At 44.6% G+C, this 24,876-nt stretch overlaps 1 protein-coding gene across 1 annotated transcript in view; it reads left to right on the top strand.

The window, feature by feature from the left end:
* The window catches only part of LOC147893400 (TLD-domain containing nucleolar protein), a 70,100-nt gene extending 51,557 nt beyond the window's left edge, over window positions 1-18,543 (top strand). Inside the window, exons 6-7 of the mRNA XM_087385860.1 lie at window positions 17,952-18,077; window positions 18,165-18,543. Coding sequence (XP_087241986.1) covers window positions 17,952-18,077; window positions 18,165-18,260 — 222 coding nt within the window. The 3' untranslated portion in view covers window positions 18,261-18,543. The remainder of the gene's footprint in view (window positions 1-17,951; window positions 18,078-18,164) is intronic.
* The last annotated feature ends 6,333 nt before the right edge of the window (window positions 18,544-24,876 follow it).

The following is a 24,876-nucleotide window of genomic DNA, read 5'->3' on the forward strand; positions in this document are numbered from 1 at the left end:
CGCGACGACATGAGCTTCTTCATCATATCTTTCCAATTGTGTCCTTGCACAAGCTATCTAGCTTGAGACGCCTTTTAGAGAACGGAGATTGATAGATGTAATAAAATCATGTGGCAAATGGAAGTCTCCGGGTTGGGATTGTTTGACTGTAGAGTTCTTTCTTGCATAGTGGGTAGCTCTTTTGCGTGCATTATTGCATATGACCAATTATGCTTGGCAAACTCAGCAATGCCACCTGCTTGGACAAAAGGGTTGGTCAGACTATTCCCTAAAGAACTGTGTGAATTATTTTTTGATTGGAGATACACTTATGCATACCGCCTATAAGATGGAGGCTAAAATGGTGGTTCATCATTTGCTGCATGATGATCTACATCCTACCCAATATGGGTTCATTTCCCATAGACATATACGGATAATATTGCCAATGCCTTATGTTGGGATAGAATATGCAAATAGACTCATCAAGACGAACTCTTGTTACAATTGGACACTGCCAAAGCATTTGAGACTACAATGGGATTTCATCTTTCAGACTATGCGATTGCTAGGGTTTGGGGAAAATATGCAGCAAAACAAGAGATTGAAACCTTGCTAGATGATCACTCAACTCATCACTCTCTTCCTTTTTCGAATCATAAAGCTTGAGCTTCAAAAAGACTTTAGAGTTGATTTTGTTACCAAATAATGTCTTGAGGAGATCCCAAATCTCCTTAGTAGCTGACTTGAAGTCCACATGATAAATAAGAGCGTAAGGCAAGCAAAGACCAATGAGGGCAATGGCCTTAGCATTCTACTGCTTCCAAATCCTTTGGTGTTGCTGATCAAGTAGTTCAACCTTGTAATCCTCAACAACATCCCAAACACCTTCACGCATAAGAAACAGCTGCATCTTGGTTCTCGCCATGTGGGAAAACCTTCCCCCTTGAACTTCTCCATTAGCAAAGAACTGGAAGACAATGAAGTCATGATGGCAAAGACCTTGATGAAGGCGGACAGCAAGCCTGAGATGCAAGGAGCCAAAGGAGAGCTCTTGTGGACAAGATGAGTGCTCAAGATGCTGGAGCAGCTCCAAAATCCTGAAGAGGGTAGCTAGAGGGGCGCCAAATGGAAAGATATAGCTTGAAATGTATGAAGCAGCTCTCTAGGTATTCCAAAATGAAGTAGCAGGCCTCCACAGTAAAAACGGTCTATTGTAGGTGCGAGAAGCTTCAGAACAGCTCAAAAAATGCTCAGTCGGCTATTCAAAGTGCACCGAGAAGCTGCAGCAAGCCTTCATGCTGAAAATGGATGGACTTTGACACTAAAAATCCCTCTGCTGTAGGCGGTTCTGCAACAGCAATCCTAGAGCAACTCGAAATGCAAGTAGCTGCTGCAAAACAGGTCGAAAGGTCCTCCAAATGGCTTGAAAATCCGCAACCAATGCGCGTGGATGGACAGCTCTGCAGCAGCAGCAGCCTGGAAACCCTAAAAACGGGAATGAAAACGCTCTGACATGGTTTGAATTTCCACACGTGCAGACCTGAACAGAGGCGGCTATGAAGGGCAGGCAATGGAGAGGCTACGCGGGCATAAAGGAGAGTAAACGGACTGCAAAACAGAGGCGGAATGGGCAGCAGAGATGGCGGCTGTGCAGAAACCCTAAACGGGTAGAAGGCAGCTGGAGGGAGATGAAAATGAAGCTGAACAATGGCGGAAATAAGCAGAAATGAAAGGCTCCAGCTGAGGTGGCTGAGAGAAGAAAGGCTTGAGCAGAATTAGGGTTTAGGGCTAGGGTTAGGTCTAGGATGATGTGGCAGGGCAACTATGGCAGGGTGAACCTGCTCTGATACCATGTTAGAAACATGGTGGAAAGAGGGAGAGAGAAGGTTAGGGTGTGAAGAAACGATACATAAATGAACACATAATGAAAGGCTATCTTATTCATAATCATGAGAAGTACAAGTCTTATAGGCTACACACTCACACACTTGCACCAAGTGCATATGGGATAAGTCCCATAGTGACACGTGGCACTCACACATGACTCACACACATGAAGTAGTGCTAGAACTCCTAGTACTAAACACCAACATATCACAACACCACACTCTTTGGCTATGATATCTCCAATAGGCATGAAGTGCAGTCCTGAATTCCTGATTGGTAGAAGGAGTATGAAGCATAACTGTCATGTGTGGTTTCACCAATACAGGAACATGGTGTCACATCCTATATCTGTCATCATTTTTAGCTGGTGTGTTAGTAAAGAAAGGTGGTGTGTCCGTAAAGAAAGGATTTACAGAAAGAGGGAGGCATAAAAATATGTATCTATGTGCAAAATGGCATAAGGATGTGCCTGCAAAACACCGTTTGAGTCAATGAAGACTTTCCCTACCATGTCTGAGGCCAACCGTAAAGAAAAAATTCTTCTTGACTCTCCCACCCATCTGTATCCAAAGGGATTCATGTGCATGAAAGGCATACTCTGCTCTTTGATGTAGCAAACTTTGCTAATGAGCCCAAGCTGCATTAAGGAGCTTAGAATCCAAGCATCTGTAGGCTGTCTCTTCTCTTCCCTCTGCAAGCTGTTGTCTATGGCCTATCTCCCATATGAGAATATCATCTCTTTTAGTCCTAGTGATAGTGTGATAACAATCATTAATACTAGAGAGGAATGGTGCCATATGAGAAGGAGATGCAACTCCACCGTGTAGGTGAGACACCCAAATCTGTAAAACATCCTCTGTAAGACCCTTCTTTGCATATAAGGCATATGGATATCTGATATTGGCAAATTGGCATCTCAAATGAGGGTCAGAGATAACCATGACTATAGTTGATCCGACGTGGAGACACCTGGTGCAATGCATATAGAACCTCCTATGTCCTCATCCACATAAAATCTGTCTATTCTTGCATCGAAGCATCTCTGCCATTGAACAAAAAAGGAAGGCATCCTAAGCTCAAAAGGAAGGCATCCTAAGCTCCTCTCTCTAGCGAATGGATGACTCCTTCTCTTCTCCCCTTTTTATTTGAAGGCAATTCCACCATGTTGAAATCACCTCCAATAATCCATGAATCTGAAATGGGGGCCCAAGGGAGAAGTTCTTTTCAAAAAATGATGTGATCCTCTCCATTATTGGGGCATATAGATTGAGAAGAGAAACCTTACAATCCCCAATCAACAAAATAGTCCACTGTGCTCTAGATGGGATAATGATACCATGTCTCACCACTAGGGAAAGTATAGATGCTGAAACTGAGATGCAAGTTCCACCCTAGCAGATGTCCAAAAAGTATGACAAGAAAGTACTTTACTTGAATTTGAGTAGTGTCTGGCATCCAATTTGTGTTCCTGAATAAAGAGAATGTCAATAGGTCCCTCAGTGACATTTGGATTAAGTTGATTGCAAATCAGCTCGCTTTGGTAGTAATGAGGCATACCGCCCAAGCCTTGTATGTTCCAGCTAACAATACTCATTTGCGAGAGGATCCAGGATGGAATGCCTTGCCTGACTTTGTGGTGGAAACAACTACCCCCTGTGCTAAGGGTTTCTTGGAATAGCTCAGAAGAGGAGAAAAATCCACAGGGGACAAAGCCTTCACCCCATGGAAGGGGACTTCATGTCAATCAGAATGCCCCAATATTGCACCCCTTCAGAATGTCCAAACTCAGTCTCTCCAAGATGAGCTAAAGGAGAGAAAGGGTTCCTCTAAATCAGATAAGGCATCGAAGTGCCAAGAATCCTGCCTGTGCCGATGGAGAGCAAGCACGGACCAAACCCTTTCCTTGATCAATGAAGGGAGACTCGGAAACACAAGAGGGAAGGGGCTGCTTGGAAGGAGGAGGAGAGGCTTCAACGGCCTCATCCAAAATTGCAATTGTGTCACCACTAGCAACTGCCTGACCATGCTCATGAGACTCGGTAACCCTGCACGTGGCTGGAATATCAGTAGAAGAGACTGGTGTAGGGTTGGAGGAATGAGAAGTGTTTTGATCTGCTTATGGGAAAGTCGCAACTACTCTGATTGCCACCCACCGTGGTGTGGTTGGAGGGGGATAAGAAACTGAAGTAGTAGGTGGAGGACACACAACATGCGCCTGGCGGGTTGAAGACGCATCACGCGTAGAAGCTGTCGAAGGTGTTGTCTGTCCTTTAGCTGCACCATAAGATATCTTGGGCCTTTTCTTTTTCTTCGGTCTATCAATAGCTAGGTGCCCGAAGGTCCTGCAAATACGATAGTGATCCTGTCTGCCTGCAATCTCTACTCTTTGCCGAAAGAGAGAGCCATTTGGATGCTGGAGCATAATATGATCATCTGAAATTTTTAGGGTTTGAGCCAATGAGCCTAACTCTAGAAACCCCACCCGATCTAATTGCCTCTGCTGTAGAAGAAGGCGAGCTAGAGAGGGGGGATCTCTGTGACATACCCAAAGAATGCTTCAATGGAAACGAGAAAAGCCGATGGTAGATCTGTGGAAGGCCAGGGAATTTGATGAAGAGTGAAGTGACCCATTTGTCCTCCTCCACCAAATCGAACGCCATGTGGGACTTTATCACGGGTCTTGTAAACTTCAGCGCAATGAAACCTTCAGATGTAAGTTCTCAAAACCTTGCACTCCCTTTCTCACTGCTCTTCTCTCACAATCTCTCTCTTCTCTCTTTGCACACATTTGGCAAAATGTTGGGCTAGACCCCCCTGAAGGTTTTTATTGCTTTAGAAAAGAAACCGAGTACAAGAGTTCAACGCTCCGGCTACTTACAAAAATCCATACATGAATAGATTTACAAAGAAGCTCTTGGGCTCATACTTTTGGCAATATGCCACTTTATCATAATCCTAACCAGCTCCTAACTAGATCTTAGTTACATGCCTCAAAGGGCAAAACTCTGGAGCCGTCGAAGTCTTCACTCACGAGGGTGATCTCCTGAATGCTTGCTAAGCTCCATATTGCTTGGGTCTTCAATCCCTCTTGGTACCTGCAACAATTAATTAAAGTGCATAACCATGGCACCCATTAATTGTTAGCGCTTTGCATGCAAATAATAATATGTGGACTAATTCTAGTCACTCTGGGCGTCCCCACCAAGCGAACATGTGCACATAACATTAAACAATTTGTCTGGTCGACCAAGGTCAACCCTCTTGATTATAATTAAGGGCCTTGATTGACAATCGAGGTGCGTTAACGAATTATGGCCAAGTCTCTTCCAACCGTAGTTGGCACATGTTGGTTAATCGTAGTTAATGTTTGTGGCATAAGCCAAGTCTCGCTGATCGAAGTCAGCTTTGTAATGCTCTAGTTAACCGTAGTTAACCCTTTTGGCCTAAGCTAAGTCTCCCTAACGGAGTTAGACTTACTTAACCAGAGTTAAGTATCTTTGATGGTAGTCAATACTTTGACCAATAAAAGATAACTCTTTGAACACAATTAAATAAATGAAGAACTCTTTAATTATGATCAAATAAGTGGTCAACTAGATTTTTGACGTGGAGTATTTAAAACTTGGTGACATCCCCTCGGCTTGAATTCAATTGACCTCAACTGCAAAGCTTCCTTGTAAATATCCAGGAGCCGTGGATGATCAGACAACATGTCTTCATCCATCCACTTGGCATCCAATGCCGAATAATCCTTGAATTTTACAAGGTACTTGTAAAATTCCTTGCCCTGAGGGCCTTTGCGTACAGTATGGTACACAATCTTCTCTGGTTGAAGGACCTCCTCCAGCTCATCCACTTCCGGTGGATCCTTTGTTACCGGCTCTGTAGGCTCCGGTCCTTGATATTTCTTTAGAAGACTCACATGAAAGGCATTGTGAATCCTTAAATGTTTTGACAGTGCCAATCTGTATGCGACCTCATTAATCTCATCTGTAACCCTGAAAGGGCCATAATACCCTAGAGATAACTTTGCATACACTTTTTCGTTGCCCTTGAGCTTGCGGAGCCTGGCTTTTTCGAATTTCAAAAGCACCCCATCCCCTCGCTTGAGATGTAGCTGTCTCCTGTGGTTATCTGTAGCCTCTTATGCTTTTCTTGAGACCTTTCTATTGCTGTCCGAACTTGGCTGAAAGCTGTTTGGAGGTCTCTGACATAGTGATCAGCTGCAAAAATCTCATCTTTGGTCCTCAGGATAGGTACCTTTCCAAAAATGACCTCAAAGGGGGCTTTCCCTGTGGAGCTGTGAAACTGTAATCACTATATGCGAACTCCACCAGTGGAAGGTAATTTTCCCAATCTGATTTTGGTCAGCCATGTGTCATTTAAAAAGATCTAATACTGTTGAATTCGCTACTTCACTTTGATCATCGGTTGGGGGATGGAAAGAAGAAGAAAAATTTGGATTTGTCCCCATATTATCAAATAAGGCTTTCCAGAGTAGGCTGGTCATTCTGGGTCTCGGTCACTGACAATGGACTTTGGCATTCCATGATGCTTAAAGATCTATGACAAAAAAACTTTAGCCATACGATCTGCCTTTATGGTTTTGCGTACAAGAATGAAATGAGTTTGCTTGCTGAATCTATCAATCATAGTCCAAATCCCATTATTCCGTGATTTTGATCTTGGCAAGTCAAAAATCAAGTCCATTGTGATACTTTTCCATGGTGCATGTGGCACGGGAAGAGACATAAGTAGACCAAGTGCCTTCCGCCTATCATTCTGTAAAGAACTGGTGTATATCTTTTCGCATAGCTGGCCAATAAAAATACCTCTCTAAATCCTGAGTGGTAGCTGCAATTCCTCTATGCCCAGTATATGGAGGTGCATGGCATTTCTCCAAAATCTTTTGCCTCATCTCGGGTGATGCATAAGCAGTCATTCTTCATTAATTACCCATCTTTCAGGGAAATTGACTCGAGGACTGCCCCTCCACATTGACAGCATATTTGCCCATTTCATTTGCTTCTCGGAGAGCCTAGTCTAAGTCAAGAAATATCTCATACTTTGGTATCAGTCTTTACAGTAAAGTCTGCACCTAAGAGATAGGGTTTCCATGTATGGAGGGCATGAATTACAGCTAGCAATTCTTTTTCATAGATTTCCAAGTATCTCTCGGCATCCTGTAGTCTCCGGCTTCAACATGACCATTTTGGCGCAATGCAGCTCAAACACACTTTCCACAAGTAGCACAATCTACATCAAAAGGCTGGTCAGATCAAGAACTATCAGAATTGTTAGCTTCTCTTTGAGTGTAGTGAATGCTTTCTTTTGTGGAGTACCCCATCTAAAAGCTGCATTTTTCTTGGTCAAGTCATCAGCAAAATGCCTAATAGATCTTCTGTAATATGAACACAGGCCTAGGAAACTACGGACGTCACGCTAGTTTTCAGCTCTGGCCATTCCTCGATGGCTTGGATCTTTGTCGGATCCATCCTTATTTCATTTTTGGAAACTATATCCCCCAAGTAGTGGACCTCTTACAAGTAAAATTCACTTTGCATAGAGCTGATGATTTCACAGCTCTTGGAAAATAGTAGCAAGTTGCTACTTATGCTCTTCTTCGGACTTAGAGAAGATAATTATGTCGAAGAAGGTACCTGCTCTGAACTTTCTATAAGGACGAAAGATACAATCCATCATTCTGTTAAAGATAGCCAGGGCATTCGTTAACCCAAAAGGCATTACTAAATATACATACAGCCCAAATGTAGTGTGAAACGTTGTCTTGTGCACATCCTGTGGCTATATTCTGACTTGAGGGTAACCACTCTTCAAATCTATCCTGTTGAAAAATGGGGCTCCGTTGAGCTGGTCCAGCACATCATCGATGTGCGGGATTGGGAATTTCGTCTTGATGGTCATCTTGTTTAGTGCGCAATAGTCAATGCACATACGAAATGAACCATCTTTCTTCCATACAAGAAGTACATGGGAACAAAATGGAGAGGAACTGGGCTGAATCAGCCCTTTGTACAACAAGTCTTGCACTTGGGCCATGATTTCTTCTCGTTGAGTTGCACTGAGTGTATGAGGGCCTATTAGGTGGCTCACTGCCAAGAATAAGCTCTATGCAATTGGTCCTCTGGTCTCTCAGGGGGTAACTCCCCTAGCAATGCATCTGAGAAACAATCTTGAAAATTTACAAGAAACTACAATTTATCTTTATCTGCATCATTCATTTAAGCATGCATTTCACGTCTCTTTCTTTAATGAAAACCATGTACGCTGAAATTGCAGACTTTATTGCTTTTTAAATTGAAACATCATATACAATGGGGATGGTCTCCCCAACAACACATTGCGCTTTACCCCTATGTACAAACTCAAGCACTCTTTCAGGCAGGGATAACTTCACTGCCTTACGATTAAACCAAGGCATTCCCAAAACTACATCATGATGTTTAAGTGGGGAAATGAAAAAATCATCCTGATCTATGTAACTTTGTACATGAATACGGAGCTTCCCAATCAAGGGAGTAACAGGCACAAGGTCCCCATGAAACATCTGGTCGGCATCAAGGGCCTTGCCCAACTCTTCCGTCTTTATTCCTAGCCTTGCTAAATCTTTTGAGATGAAATTGTCTGTAGCCCTTGGTTCAAACAATATGAATGCCTGTTGGTCTCTTATCTTGCCCCAAGAAAGCAGCAACTCTCTTTCTCTGGATTCGACACTTTGCAGAACGTCTGGAATTCCTTCCGCCATCGGCTTTTGGCTGTCCTTGTGGCTTTCTTTGCTTCTTTAAACCCAAAGGCTTCTTAGGGCACTGGGCAGCCACATGCCCCTTTTTCACACCTAAAACATTCCCGTCCTTGTAATATGCAGAGACTTGCTGTGCGGAAAATAGATGAATATAAAAGGCTAACTCAAGCATGAGAGACACAAGAGATTTACCTAATTATAGTACACTGCTTTATTTATACATGGTTGCCAAATCGGCATACAAAAGTGTGCTGATACCACTCCCCTAAATACGACATGTGGGAGATGGAACTATGCTGCAGAAATAGGACACCCAAACCTAGTTCTGAACTGAGGAAGGATGAGTGAGTGGAAAAGGGGGCTGAAGGCTCTTTGTATAGGGTTGGGAACTAGTCAACCTTGGGCTAGCACAATCGATTGACTGGTCGGTTTTGGCTGACCAGGCTGCTAGCCCTTGCCTATAAAACCAGGCCCTTTTGGGCCATCTCAGGAAGGCTAGGCAACCAGTTGTCACTGCCACTTGGGCTTGACCGTGGTGCATGTGACATTCCCCTCTTTTGAACTTGTTGCTAGGTGGATATTTCGCCATACTTTGCCGTGGCTGGTGACTTTGGGAACTGGGAACGGACTCCCGTAGCTCGTGCCTGACTCGTCCTTGGACTAGGGCTCACAACGGGGTCATGGCATACAACAAATGGGTCAGACTGTGTGTCATCATACTTCCTAGTGTAGGGGTGCATGTGACATTCCCTCCTGCTTAAATTTTGGACAGAGTGAATCTGCGAAGCAAATGTGATCGTGCTAACCACTAACTGCTGCTCGAAACTTGACAGTCCTCCCAAAGAATTGAGGAATAATAGTCTAGCACTGGGACTGGTCTGGTACTGCTCCAAAAGATTGAGGAACGAATGTTCTGTTATGGTAACACGGCGGCTCAATAAAAACTCATGAGAATCGGTACTGCCGTGAACACTGGAATCCGAACGGCTGAGGTCAGTTGTCCCACCACACTACTATTGCGAACTCCTGATCCTTGGGTGGTTTGGCACTCTGATAGGCTTCTGGACATAAGAATTGCCTGTTGTCTTCGTGACTTGCTGAGGGCTGATTGGGTTGCTGATGTGGAGGCACTGCACTCCGGAAGTCCAATGGCACGAAACTGGCTACCAACTGTTGGCATGCCTTCTCCCCACTGCGAAGATACACCGACATAGAAATGCAAGTGCTACTCGAGGAATTGCTGGGGTGATGAGGAAGCCATTGAATCTAGGCAACCAAAACTGAAAACCTGGGAACTCTAGAATACCCACATGCACTTTTGGAAACTGTGCTACTATTGTCTGCATGACTGTAGTGACGGAAAGGTGGAATGAACTTGCCTCCTCTGTTGGCATGATAATTGCTGAGGGTAAAAATTCTGCCGCCCTCCTGGAATTTGGAACTGTGGATGGGAATGTCACCTGAATAACTTGCATGATGCCGGGAGTTGTGGAAACTGTAGTTGTCTCTGTGAGAAACTCCGAGAGAGATGGAATTGTGGCTGTCTCTCCAAGGAGCTAATGGGCGACTGGCACTGCAGAGCACCCCTACAAGGAGGAGACTATATTGGATGCTCTCCGAAGGAACGGAGGAGCTGTTGGGCACCCCTCTAATGATTCAACTGAGTGGGATGCTACCTGAAAGAACTGTGAGATGTCCAAAGCTGCTGAAAACATCTCGTCTACCATGAATGATTGGTATGCCTCTTGAAGGAACATAGAGATGGCTGGCATAGCTTCTTCCTGATGGGATACTGGGACGAAGCATGTCTCCTTGAAGTACTGAGGAAGTACTAAGGCTGGTGAGCACCCCTCTGATGAATCGACCAAACTACTGTCATCACCAAGGGAACTGACGGTGTAGACACTGGTCATTGCTACTGCTAGTGGCTCACGATTTGATGGAGAGGACACTGTATGACTAGCCTTCCGGAGTGCAGGAGACAATAATGGAAAGTCGATTTCTTTGCTGACTGGTACTGCCACTGCTGCTTCCCTAAAGTGCTGAGGAAGGGGAGCTGCGGAGGGAATTGCATGACTATCCACACGAACTACCGAGGAATCATCAACCTCCGTACTAGTGATAGCTATACCTGCGACTCCAGTTATGAGGGTACTCCCTCCCGCGAGGCCTTACACTGGTCTGGCAAACTCGCATCATGGTTTGTGGGATTGGAAACTGATCCCACTAGTCGTGAACACTCTTGATAAGAAGGTGAAATGTGAGTCATGTCGACTAAAACTGATGTGGCCAATTGAGCTGCAAGGATGGAAGCCCCATAGGAATTGACCAGAGTTGATGAAGAGGCCTGATGGGTGGAAGACCCATCACACCTATTTGCTGCATCTGGGGGTGGAATCCCCAAGAGAACTAACTGTGGGGGATAGACAACGTCTTCGGGCAATGGACCGAATAGGCTTAGCTATGGCAAATGCTGATAGGCCCGAGATATCTCCAATGGTGAAAGACCCATCTCTTATAGCTGTGAAAACCATCTGTTCCCCTGCTAAAGATGATCCAGTTGACTGAATTCCCGGAGTGGAAGACCTAGAGGAGCTAACTGGACATGATAAAGCTGCTAGACGAGTAAAAGACCCATTCAACATAACTGCATGAACTGATTGATCCTTTCGGGTGGAAACTCTAAGAGAAGAGGCTGCTGAAGTTGGATCATCCTTGTGGGTGGTAGACCCAAGAGTCTCATCATCTGGGTGTGTGGACTGGAGCCAAGCTCGCCCCAGGGATGGAAGACCCCTAAGAGCACGTAGTTAAAATGGCTGCACTACCCCTATGGCTGGAAAACGCTGAGGTACTGCATGTAGCGACTATGGAAATTGAATGATACCTTGGATTGGTAGACCTAAGGGAAACCACTGTCGAAGTTGCTGCAAAATAGTCCACTGAACTGTGTTAGAAATGACCCAACAGAGGGTACGCACAGCGGAAGACTGATAGAATAGCCCAGGAGCTCACACAGTGTGGTGTGGGGTGTGGAATCACAAACTTCTTCAGCTTATGTGCATCAAATAGATATGCAGACTCATCAATAGACAATGAACCGCCAGATAGAGAAACCACCAAAATAATATATTTCCGTCCAAAACTGTGGACACAATACAAAAGAGATAGATCCAGAGTCCCACCAATGGTGTAGTCCTCTGATCTTACCACAAGGTACTTCTCCTATCTGCTGGCTATCTCTAGACTCGAGCCCGCGTGCTCCACCTCGAGCTTCTGTAGACTATCCGTCCAGATCCCTTCCACCTTGCTGTCTTTGCACCAGCCTAGGTGGGCAGCACCTTTCCTGAGCTAGGTCTGCGACTCTCCAGCCTCTATGTGCTCCTGGATGTAGGCTCATAGGCTGCTGGTCTGCTGCCCCTTCTGCTCCCTGAAGTGCTGCTGCAAGTGATAATTTATGAGGGCTGGAGGCCCTCCTTTTATAGGCCCAGGGGCCTGTCATAAAAACCGACCAGTCAGCTTCATACTGGCCGACCGGGCTGGCCAACCAGTCTGCTGCTGGTCCAGCCCTTTAAGGGCTCTAAAACCGGGGCCCTTTGGCCCACACTTCTAGGGCCTTTAGCCCTCCAATCAAGGCAGGGGCCCAGCCCTATATAAGGCATGCCACTGCCCACTAGCAGCCCCATTTGCTGCTCCACCTGGCCTCCATGTGGCCGACCCAATCTGCTGGTCTGCCCCGCCCTTCTGCGCCATCTCCTCTGCCAGACAGCCCGCCACGCAGGTGCCTTCAGCCTGCCTATGCCGCCACCTGTGCGCCACTTTTGCAGGCCCATGGATTCCTGCTTTGACAGCTGCCCACATGGCAGACTGTGTGCTGCCCATGTGGCAGCCCCAATATCCCCCGGTCTACCTCCCCCATGCTCTCCTCATATGGGGGCTTACAGATGGGGAGGTGACCTTTCCAACAAATGTGCTCGGAGATGGAAGACTCCAGTGCAGATAAAGGACTTCGTGCTGATGCGCGGTCTGTGGGTATTGCGGACGAGGAGAGGAACTGTGAGCAGGCCATGAATTGCTAGTTCTGTACAAGCATCTGCTCTCAGTCTAACTTGCATTGGACCTCATATGCTACCAAGTCGGCATGACGTCTAGATTGTTGCGCGGCCGCTTTGAGGATTTCCTGTTCCAACAAAAGCCTGAAATGGTCCAATGTCGTTGCATCCTCCTTTGTCTTCTTGTCTTGCTCGGACTGCTCACAAAAGAACATGTTCTGCTCAAGGAGATGATCCTACTCCCTGAACGCTTGCTTGAGAGCTGCTCTACTGGACGGGTCCATGATGGAAGGCTGGAAGACCCATCAACTACTGCAATAATGGCTGCCAGAGGGAAAAAAATCCCCCCCCTAACCTTGCCCCGCAAGGTGTAAACGCATACGGGTGAAGACGAGAGCCGGCTTGATGCGCGATGAAGGTTGGGAGGGAGAGGCTAATGGAGTATGGTGCTGCCACTACTCCAGGGTACGCACAAAATTAAGATAATATCCCAGACATGCTCCCTCCTGTTCTAACTGAGTCTCCATAACTTAAGCTTTGCTGCCACGACTCCCTCCAACCTAACTCAGATCAGAAGGAACCATACTGCTCTGATACCAATGTAACATGCGCAGACTTGCTGTGCAGAAAATAGATGAATATAAAAGGCTAACTCAAGCATGAGAGACACAAGATATTTACCTAACTATAGTACACTGCTTTATTTATACATGGTTGCCAAATTGGCTTACAAAAGTGTGCTGATACCACTCCCCTAACTACGACATGCGGGAGATGGAACTATGCTGCGCAAATAGGACACCCAAACCTCTCACATATGCTGGCTGGAGGCTGGGAGATGAGTCCTGAACTGATGAAGGCTGAGTGAGTGAAAAGGGGGCTGAAGGCTCTTTATATAGGGCTCGGAACCAGCCAACCTTGGGCCAGCACAACCGACTGGCTGGTCGGTTTTGGCTGACCAGGCTGCTGGCCCTTGCCAATAAAACCAAGCCCTTTTGGGCCATTTCAGGCAGGCTAGGCAGCCAATTGTCACTGCCACCTGGGCTTGAACCTGGTGCATGTGACGCTCCTTGCGGAATATAGCTATTTGCTCATGGGAAAATTGAGGTTTGCCTTTGAAGGCTTTCTGTGCTTGGTTCCCCCTAGGATTCTGAGGCTGAAATTCCCTCGCCTTGGGAAACTCCTTTTTCTCAGACTGAGGTGTGGCTGGCTTTTTCTTCTCTGCTGTCCCGTGTCCCGGCAAATAGAGAAGGCACTGTAGTGGGATCCTACATGTGCATTTAGCTTGTTGTAGTGGCTGCATGCATGACGTCTTGTATGTCCTAATGGTGCTGGGTTTTAACCACGCCTGTATCTTTGGAGTGAGACGAGATCTGTACTTTCTTACCTAGGTCTTGAGACCTTCTTGAAGGGAGAAAAATCTCCAAGTATGCATCTCAAAACTTCTGATTTTAGGTATCTACTGTATCTCTTGCATCCATATGCAAACTGTCCTAGGCAATGAGGACATGGTCTCTAAACTGTCTAGGCAAAAACTGCTTGTAGAACGCTTTCTTGAAGCCCTTCCACTTCTTTTGAGCAGAACCAGCTGTGGTCTGTGCACTTCACCATGCACTAGCTGTCCCTGTTAGATTTAAACTAACCATGTGCAATTTGGAGGACTCAGGAAAATTTTATGTGCCAAAAGCTGCATCAAACTGCCTAATGAACTGCATGCCTTCTCTGTATGATCAACTGGTCATTAAATGTAGCAAACCTGACATACTTCCTACCTTCTTTGAATTCCTTGGTTTTTGCTTTCTTAGCTGCATGCTTTTCCTTAGATGACTTGTTCTTCTTATGCTTAGGCTTCGATGACCCAGAAGAAGAAGACGAAGATGAAGATGAAGAGGTAGAACTGGAAGAAGAGGAAGAGGAACTTGAAGGGCTATGATTAGGTCTGGCTTTCTTCTTCTTGGGATGTACTCTCTTCTTGGCTACCTCGTTTTCTCTTTTTGCTGTCCTCATAATGAGGCTTCTTACTCTTCTTGGATGCATCATTTGAAGGAAGAATAGGAGCTGCACTCAGAGATCTCTTCCTGCCAAACTCCTTTTGAGTTGCTCCAGAGAGAGCTTTCTCTGTCATTTCCTCTGCAAGAGGTTGTACCAGTCTGCGAAACAATGGATCCCTTCTTGCCTCTACTAGTTGAGCAAGCAGTCCTCTATAGAAGCTCTCTTTGTTAGATTGCTTGTCCTCTTCCTGCCTGACCTGGGCAGTATGTGCAATTCCCTCATGGGATGAATGAGCATGTTCTTGTGAAGCCATCTCTGCACACTTAACCCGAGATTTGCAAACTCTCAAACAGAGTGTATGTAACCAATGCACTTAGCCTTTCTTTTCAAAATGAAAATACCTCAACAAGAGGGGTATTGTATCTACAAACTTGTGCCTGACTTGTGTAATCTGCAGACTGTCACCTCAAGGCATAAACCACAAGCTTTCTCAAGCATCAACTGCTGCGTTGTCCCTTTCCTGGCTACTGCAAAAAGCACTAGGAATGCATGTGGTTACCCTTTCTCTGGTCAAAAGCATGCATTTTCTGTACTTGTCAGCAAATCTCTGATTTTCTGCTGTTTTCTGACAGATATACACTGACAGTTTATTCTGACAGATAAAACTCTCTTTTTTTTTTGGAAGGTAATTGACTGGCTAACTAGAGTAGCCAAACCAGACTCGAGTCTGGTTAGCTGGAATAGTATGGTCTGGTTAGCTGAGCAGACTAGTTTTGTAACTGAATCCCCTAACCAGGGTCAACTAAAACTTAACCAGAGGTCTGCCACCTCAGCATGTATGCTGGCTGCGACATTAGCATCTAGCTAGCAGTGCCACAACAATGGACACATCAGCATGCCACGTGTTTGCCACGTCAGCATCTTCATGCATTGCCACGTGTCACAGTTGGTGCCACGTCAGCACCTGGGCGGTCGTCTTTTTGTGCCTTCACAACGCTTGGCTGGCAGCACCTAGCACGTCAATGCTTAGCCTCTTGTAGTGCACGCGGAAAAGAACGGTGACATACGAGGTCATCGTCGGGTCTTTCCCTTGGATTTCTGGTCGGGTGGCATGTGCTAATCTATAGGCGTATGCACCTTCGATTATAAAATCTGTGCGTGAGGATTATTACGGGTGCCATTAGCATTGCGTACACAAGCAATTGATACTTTTGCAAGTCTTCATGCATTGGCGTTAACGAATTGGGGTCACTCATGCAAGCACATAAGGCCTTTGTCCCTTCTGCACTTTGCGTGGTATTATCTCAACCAGCACGTAAATAATCACACGCCCATGTCGAGCTCATTGTGTATACCTATGCCAACTTGACGTCTCTCTCCCCGTAAGCTTTTCAAGGTCGGGGTCTCTTCAGAAAAAGACCCAAACCGAGCCCTGATACCAATGTAAACTTCAGCACAATGAAACCTTTAGATGTAAACTTCTCAAAAACTTGCGCTCTCTTTCTCACTGTTCTTCTCTCACAAATCTCTCTTCTCACTCTGCACACATTAGGGCCCAGGACAACATGTCAGGCTGGAGCCCCCCGAAGGTTTTTATTGCTTTAGAAAAGAAACTGAGTACAAGAGTTCAGCGTTACAGCTTACAAAAATCCATACGTGAATAGGTTTACAAAGGAGCTCTCAGGCTCATACTTTTTGCAATATGCCACTTGTCATAATCCTAACTAGATCTTAGTTACATGCCTCAAAGGGCAAAACTCTAGAGCCTTCGAAGTCTTCAGTCACGTGGGTGATCTCCTGAATGCTTGCTAAGCTCCATATTGCTTGGGTCTTCAACCCCTGTTGGTACCTGCAACAATTAATTAAAGCGCATAACCATGGCACCCGTTAATTGTTAGTGCTTTGCATGCATATAATAATTTGTGGACTAATCCTAGTCATTGTGGACGTCCCTAGCAAGCAAATATGTGCACATAACATAGAACAATCTCTGTGGTCGACCAAACCCTCTTGAGGCTTGACAGTCGAGGCGCCTTAATTATGGCCAAGTCTTTCCAACCATAGTTGACACATCTTGGTTAACCATAGTCACCCCTCCTGGCATAGTCAACACTCTGACCAAAGTCAGATCTGTAATCCTTTGGTAAACCGTAGTTAACCCTCTTGGCCTAAACCAAGTCTCCCTAAAGACTTATTAACCGGAGTTGAGTATCTTTGACTGTAGTCAATACTTTGACCAATAAAAGATACCACTTTGAACATTATTAAACTCTTTAATTATGATCAAATAAATGGCCAATTGGAACTTTGACTTGGAGTATTTACAATTTGGTGACAGTTTCTTTCTAGGGGAGCATTCATGGCAGCTCTTTCTCTAGCTGGCCAATTGCTGATTGGCAAGTGCTACAATATTTATGTTGGTAGGGATGTCCACCTGATGTGGGCAACATGATGGCTTTGGAGAGTATACGTTGGAGTAAGCTCTTTCCCTCACCCCTTGCCATAGTAGAACCCCGAAAGGCATACTAGCTTGCGTGCAAAGGAATCAAATGTGTCTAGGATGTGATTCATCCTGATGGTACTTTTATGTCCTTTCCTATAGTCAATTTGTGTATGCTTTGGGCATGCGCTGCTGGACTGTTTGAAATTGGCTGCGAGACGTGATTCAGCCTTTTCTTCCTATTCCTCGTTTTCTGATACAAAATCGATTTGAGGATTGGACACTTGGCAGACTGGATACTAGCTACCAGGCCATTTCGATTATGAAACTAACAGTAGCAAAAGCTTATTGAATGTTGATTCCCTTGCCGTGGATACAATCTCATGCCAATCAGCTTTGGAGGTTAGATAAACCTCTCCGATGGTGGACTCGATGCATGTGTCACATATAGAAGAATGGCCTTCCTCTAAAGCAAAAGATGTTTATGTGTCAATGTCTGCTGAGCGTCCTACCGGTGGGGACGACGTTGGCCAAACGATGGATTGCACTTGCGCATTGTTTGCGTTGCTCCTATCATAGAGAGACTATCAGCCGTCTCTTGTGGCACTACTTGGCTACTTGGCATCTCCTTGCGACGTTTTTGGCTGGCCTTAGGTTTTACTAAAAAAGTGTGTGTATACAAATGAATAAATATGTCTTACCTTTTTTGTTTGCAAATTTAATCTCATTTCTGCATTGGCTTTCTGCTGCCATGGTTTGAATAGATTGTGTAATTCTCTGATCATATATAAATGCATAGTTTCTTGGTGTAATTGTCATAATGTTGATGTATGTGAAGGGGTATGCACCGATGAAGGGGAAAGTTTTACAAGTAGAGGTTTGGGGCCTTGGTGGGAACGCGATACAAGAGAGTCAATCAAAGTTTCAGCAGCGCAAGAATCTTTTCTCAGAACAGAAGCGCAAGGTGAGAGAAAATTCTTCAAAGCTTCCGAACTGAATTTGGTAGAATGAAACGCTCTTCTAAACTTGATCCCTGGGTTTACTGTACCAGGTAGATTTGAAGTCATTTGGAAACTGGGCTGATTCTCCTGAGAGGATGATGCTGGATTTGGTCTCTGATCCAAACAAAGGACAACGAGAGGAATGATGAGCACACAAATTATCTATCATGTTGCATGAGACATGGTTTTTTGAGGAGAAGGCGAGGATAAAAGCATGCATCTGGGGGGGGTATGATAACACTGCTTGGAGATTTTTTCTGAAATATGAGCTCGAAATCTTGGATTTTGAAAAACAACAACTTTATTTGCATACCGAAGACGAGAGAGCACACGATGTATTTGAGAGAACTGCCTTCATTATTGCGAATATTTTCTGTAAGTTTTGGTGAGGTGAATAATGTTCTTGGTTTTGAATTTCTTAATAATAAGAGGCATATATGTAAAAATTTTATTTGGCAATGTGTAATGTTGTATGTGCAATAGAAGGTTTTAATGAATATGTGAGTTCTTTCCCGGAGAATAGTTTAACCACTACTTACATATGGGTCCTTATATGATGAATAGTATATTGTAAGGATTAATGTCAATCATATTCTATTACTTCTGGAATTTAATCTGATTATGTTTTCATTTTATTCTATCAACATTTCCATTGAATCAGTGCCCTCTTCTATGTTGCCTGGTAAATATTTCTCTGGTACTTTTCTTGCTCTTTGATGCAATACTTGAATCCTTTTCTTAAAGCTCCAATCCATACTGAATATGGAAGTCCATTAGATCTAGGTAGCTATGTGTTTGTCAATGAAGTTGTCAAGGTTGTGTACCATATATGAGTTTTTTCTTCAATGTGGGTTCTTGTAAGTCTATGTAAGACGTGTCTTCAGATGGGAAGAAGTCCCACCTTGTCCATGACTTGATCATGCTTTCGAGTCCTGTAAGGTTCAAACCACTTGCGGAGAGTGAGCATGAAATTGTCTGTCCTATCAGCCTGTGGGTATCTCTCAGCGAGATGATGGAGCCTCCGGGCCACCTTCGCTAGCCTTCATCTTCGGGCCATTGTAGCCCAAAAACAAGGCACGCCCACGTGCGCGCGCGCGCACACACACACACACACACATGCACGCACGCATGCACGCATAGACACACACATGCACACGAGTAGTCATGGAGGGCTGAACGGAGAGCCGGATCAGTTCGAATTATAAACCTTTAAGTTTAACTGTAGAATATGAAATACAAAAGGGAACCCAATCTCATGGCAAAACTGAGTTCCGGATCACGTGCAAACAAATCTAAGGGTGGGTGGAGGGTTGCTGCAACATAGAGGTGCAGGGCAGACAAGGCAGCCACATGGATCACCAGCAAGGTTGACCCAGCGGAGAAGCAGTAGGTACAAGTCAGCAGCTAATCAAGGCCCATGACAAGAGCAACGGTGTGAGATGGAATCTATTTAGGCCATGCCACCAGCAGCAAGCTTAGATATGACCACCCAAAAGGAGCCTATGGAAAGTTATTTCTACCAGATGGCAGCTTATGCTTGGGTGCTGATGAGAACTCAAGCTTAGCTTTGCTTACTAAGCTATTTATTTTTATTTTTCTTCATTTACTCTTTTTTTTTTTCAAGAAAAGACTTCAATTAAGTATGAAGATCCTCCCTCAGAGAACTCTAGGAAGAAAAACATCATGCAATACATGAAATACAGCCTAGAAGGACCAAAGACAAACTCCTAAACGGAGCAATGAAACAACCAAGTTGAGATTGCAAATCCCATCTCAACCCTCTAGGTGACTCTGAGAAAAAAGTGTTCTTTTTGGTAGAGGCTGTGCGTTAAGATCCCTGGATCCTCACCCATATGCCATCAAAGTATGTATTGTGTTTGTCCAGAGGTTTGAGTGGGATGAACCTAAGAGCCGTCCAAGGTCTTTGTACATCTAGACCTCCAAATGTGCCAAGCTGATATGCTCGCCAGAATCTCCCAAGGCGTATCAACTGATGCATGTGCAGATCTGTGTGGAAGTATCGGAACATCATCCAAGGAACATGACCCAACTAGAAGTCGTCGAATCAATAGAGCCCAAGAGAAGTCATGTTTCTTGTATAAAAGCTGAGAACCGTAAAGAGAAAGCCAAGCTATTGATCGGCAATTCATATAAAAAGAAGTGTATAAAGGTACTCAATAGCGTAGCAAGCCCTTGCCAAATAATATACGATTGTCTGTAGTCCCAGAGACAATACTAGATGGACTCCTTAGCAGAAAGTCAACGAGTACAAGTAGAATCTGCGCCAAACCTCGGCCTCCACTGGTTTGTTACAATCCTCTCATGTATAGACAGCCTAAAGAAAAGAGTGATCTATCTATTCTTGAGGGATTTCCATAATCGCTTCCAAAAATATTTATGTAGATAGAAATTTGAAAATTCTCCCAATGAGATGCTTCAGTAGGCAGCCTCTCGAGATTAGCTAGATTTTGATGGCGTTACTCACCGTGTATCGAAAGAAGGGGAGGCTCTCCTCTCGATGCCTTGCATCATTCCATTGCCATTCCCCGAGATCCCACTACAAATACTTAATTGAAACCCCTCCATAAATCTAATAGATACCATCCTGAATCCAAGAAATTCTGCTCCACATGGCCTACAACCTTGATAGGTCGAAAAGGAAAATGCATAAGTATATCCTCTAATGATCTTGACAACCTGCCTCCAGATTGAACATCAAAGACCAAGGCGTCCCTATTTGAATGTGAAATTCCTATGATCTAGAGAGGGATTCTTGGTCTGGTAAAGGCTCCTAGCCAAGTAGCAGGAGAGCGGTATTTGTCACCTGGGAGTACCCAATCCATAGGTATAGGTGCATCTATATGTTGAATCCTCCTTGCACTTCCTCTGAGGGGCCTTACTAATTGGGATTGTCGATCATCTGGGAGTCTTTCGTAATCCTTCCAAGAGCCGAACGAGGAAGCAAGACCTCTCTCCCAACTAGACCACTGCATCTATGAAGAAAAACCCAAAGGTCTGCCATACTCGCCCAAGCATGTTGTCATTCCACATGACTGGCTACCTCTTCTCGAGAGGCATGGGGGACTCCCCGGTTGGAGCTGGCCTAGGCTTTACCATAAGAGGGGTTCTTGAGATGGGCTGAGGTAAAAAATCCACCTAGTACTTTCCAATCAATCTCCACTTGTGGAAAGGAAACAAGACTGTATGCATTGAATGAAAAAATCCTTCCAAGGTTCTTGCCTTGGTATAAGACCTCTAACCACCATCTTGCATAGTAAAGCTCTACTCTGCTAGTCTGGGTCTATGATATTAAGGCCTCCCCTTGTGGGAACTTGGCCACTGCATGTTCGATTCCACATAGTCCACTCAATTTTGATTGCATATGTATATACAATTCTTTTTTCCTTTGATGTGCATAGTTACGCTGAAACACATTTCAGGGGCTAATTTACCCCAAAACGTTTTTGTCTAGAAATGTTTCCCCCTTTAGAGCATTTCCCACTTCAGGGCGCTGAAACATTTTTGAAGGGGGCTTGAAATGTTTCAGCAGGGTTGAGACGGGGCCTGAAATGTTTCAGCAGGGCCCTATTTCTTTAAATCACAATTTGCCACTGTCTCTTTTGTTTCGCCATTTTTCAGCTGCTAGAGGACCTTGGAGCTTGTCTAAACTTTGCTTGCACTTCCCCCACTCTTTCAGCCTCCAATCCTTGCACTCCTTCAGGTTCTTCAATCCTCCTTCAGCCCATCCACTCCTTCCACTCTTACAATCCTCCTTCAGCCTCCACTCCTTGAATCTCTCCTTCAGCCCTCCTCCAAAGTTCAGCCTCCGCTCCTTCAGCCCTGTCCTCCAGCCTTTTTCATTGATTTCAGATTTAGTGCTAAGTGAATCTTCAATCATTTTAAAATTTGTAATATGCACTACACACTATATTAAGAATTCTAAATGCGTATGTGCTCATTGTGCTGAATGTAATCTTTAATCCCCCTTGCCGAATGCAATCTTAAAACCCCCTTTTCTAAACCTCCTTGTTGACGTGGCATTTTCGTGTTTCAGCCTTTCCAAAAATCCCAAAACGTTTTCGCTTCCCCCTTTCCCGTTTCTGTTTCCTAACTATGCTTTGATGATGTTTGGCAAGTAGGATATCGCATGCTTCGTGTCCACTATTATGGGTGGGCGAAACAGGTTACTAATGGAGATCATGGTGAGGGAGGAGAGCTAAGGAATCACATGAGAAGAGGCAAACAGAAGTGATAGATTTGGATAATATGAACCAAGTACAAGCTGCCTCATTTATAGATTTGGATGATATGAACCAACTGCCTCATTTATACGTTAGGCTAGGCCTTATCTTTTCACACATGCATCACACACGATGTCATTGGATGACCTCATGGGTGATGTGGCAAGAATCAAATCTAGGTTGAAAGGTCAATTGACCCTACAGCAGTCCCAAAAGGAAAACTCACACAAGTGGATGTATGACACTTTACACACAATTGTAGGACCCCTCACTCCGATTTTCAATCCCCCCTTCGGAGCTAGGGTGAGTGGCTCTGGAAGACAAACATTCTGTTGACATTCAGACTGTGCATTCCATGCAACTTAGAGGCTCAAGTTTAAGCATGGTTCAGAGGTTGAAATAAGCACTCTTATGGCTTAAGATTCAACACGATCAGAGGCTCATGTCTACGCATGGTTGCATGACTAGCTCATAGGTCTAGGGAAATGCAACAACATCCTAAGACTTGGCCAGCCTGATAGAGGAAAACCCTCGAGACAAAGTACACCAAAAGGACCCCCTATCTCTCAACTGAGTACATAAACAATGCACATGAAAACACACTCAATTTATTAGAGTCATTGACAGGGGACTACCCAAGGCAAAGTACCTCACACACACAAGACTCTAGAAAGGCCAATCATCATCTATCTCCTCATGTAGAGATAGATAAAAAATAGACCCTATAGTAAAGGCCTTCTTCTAAGATCCAGTAGAGGGTCTAGCTTTGTCTCCATCTTCATCAGTCTCCCGTGCAACCAAGTTGGCATGCTCCTTCGATTGTTCTTTAGCCATCTTCTTGAAGCATCTATCCTCGATGTGACCGAGCTTGTTGCAGTAGGTACACTTCAATGGCTTGCCTTTCTTTCTTGATTCGTTCTTTGACAAGAATGCCTTCTCAAGTTCTAGTGAAGCTCCAACTTTCGCTATAATACAACGATCCTCATCAATAAGCATAGCCACCATATCATCATATGCCATATCATGACCAACCCTTAGTATTGCTAGGACCTCACTGTATTTGGAAATACCTTTAATCCTAGAGAGCAAAACTGCCACTAGGTCATCTTCTCTAATTGTGGCTTTCAGGGCAGCCAGCTGTTGAAGGATAGATCCTAGATTGCTCAGGTATTCACTAGATGACTTTTCTTAGCTTTTGTTTAAGGAAAACCTTTGAACTAATGATCCTATTTCTGAAGAGATTTTCAAGCTTAGTAATAAACTTGCTGTCTTGTCGAGATCCACATGGTGGATTAGATTGTTAGCAAGCCCTAGGCAAATGATAGCCAAGGCTTTATCATTATGGTTCTCTCAGTGAAGAATCTTTTTGTCATCTGGTTTTGGCCTCGTCTTTGCCATTTGCCACATTCTAGATCTTTCTCGCATGAGAAGAAGATTGATTTTTGTTTGCCAAGTGGGAAAGTTGGTTCTCGAAAAAATTTCAATCATGAAGGATGTTTTCATGCTTCCAAGATTGATTACAATACTAAAGAAAATGATGATTTATCAGTCTGTCCTAGTGTAGAAAGGTTTGAGAAATTATGTCTTTAGAAGTAAACAAAAAGCATAGGTAGTTAGAAACTAGGAATACATCGGCTAGCATTAGAGACGACTACAAGGGATGTTGAGGGAACAAGGGTACATCAAGTAGGAAAACATCGGCTAGATTTAGAGACTACAACAAGGGATGTCAAGGGAACAAGGGTAAATCTACAGTTTTCTTCAGCAAGAGAAGGAAGGAGGGAAAAGGGTAAATCTCTTTTGTCTTCAGCAAGACAGAGAAAGAAAGAAAGGAAGAAATATCAACGTCCGCAGGAGGCCTCGTGGGCCTATGGGACAAAGGACAACACATAGAATGGAAACTCATACAAAGCCTCAGAGGGCTGAAGCAAAGGGTGCGCTAGGCCCTTGCTGAGTGCTATGCTCAACTAAACTATAGCTATAGATCTTAGAAACTTTAAAAAAACACTCAACCAACACTAGAACTGAGTCCTGAGTTGAATGAAAAACCAAAACCTAGCACCATAGTAGCTCTCCAGTGGGCTGCAAAGATCTACCGAATCTGCTGTCTCGCGTTGTGTAGGAGGGCGTGGTCTCCTCGACCTCTGTATTTGATGGGCTAAGAGTGACTCCTTGTCTCAGGCGGTTGCCTTTGAGAAGGGCAGAGATAGGTTGGACCTCAATTGTGCTTCCATCTGTCACAGTAGAATATCTCTGTGCCGTCTCATCTCAATGAGAGTCCAATGCAGACTTGGTCTTGGAATTTGGAAATGGATCAATCATGAGAGTGGGCCAAAGCCATGTCCCTCTTGGAAGAGGCAGTGGTTTCATCCTCGGATTTAGTAGTAGGCTGGGTAGACACATAAGAAATGCTCCTCTGTCTCAATCTCCCCCTAGTGTGCATAACCTGCAGATTTTCTACTCTCTGGGTATAGCTGCCACTCTACCTGTCTCAGTCCCTAGCTGATGTGATGAGACTCGC

This window comes from Dipteris shenzhenensis, chromosome 15, assembly GCF_047967505.1.
Source record: "Dipteris shenzhenensis isolate YYH24624 ecotype China chromosome 15, Dip_SZ_1.0, whole genome shotgun sequence".
Classification (NCBI taxonomy): Eukaryota; Viridiplantae; Streptophyta; class Polypodiopsida; order Gleicheniales; family Dipteridaceae; genus Dipteris; species Dipteris shenzhenensis.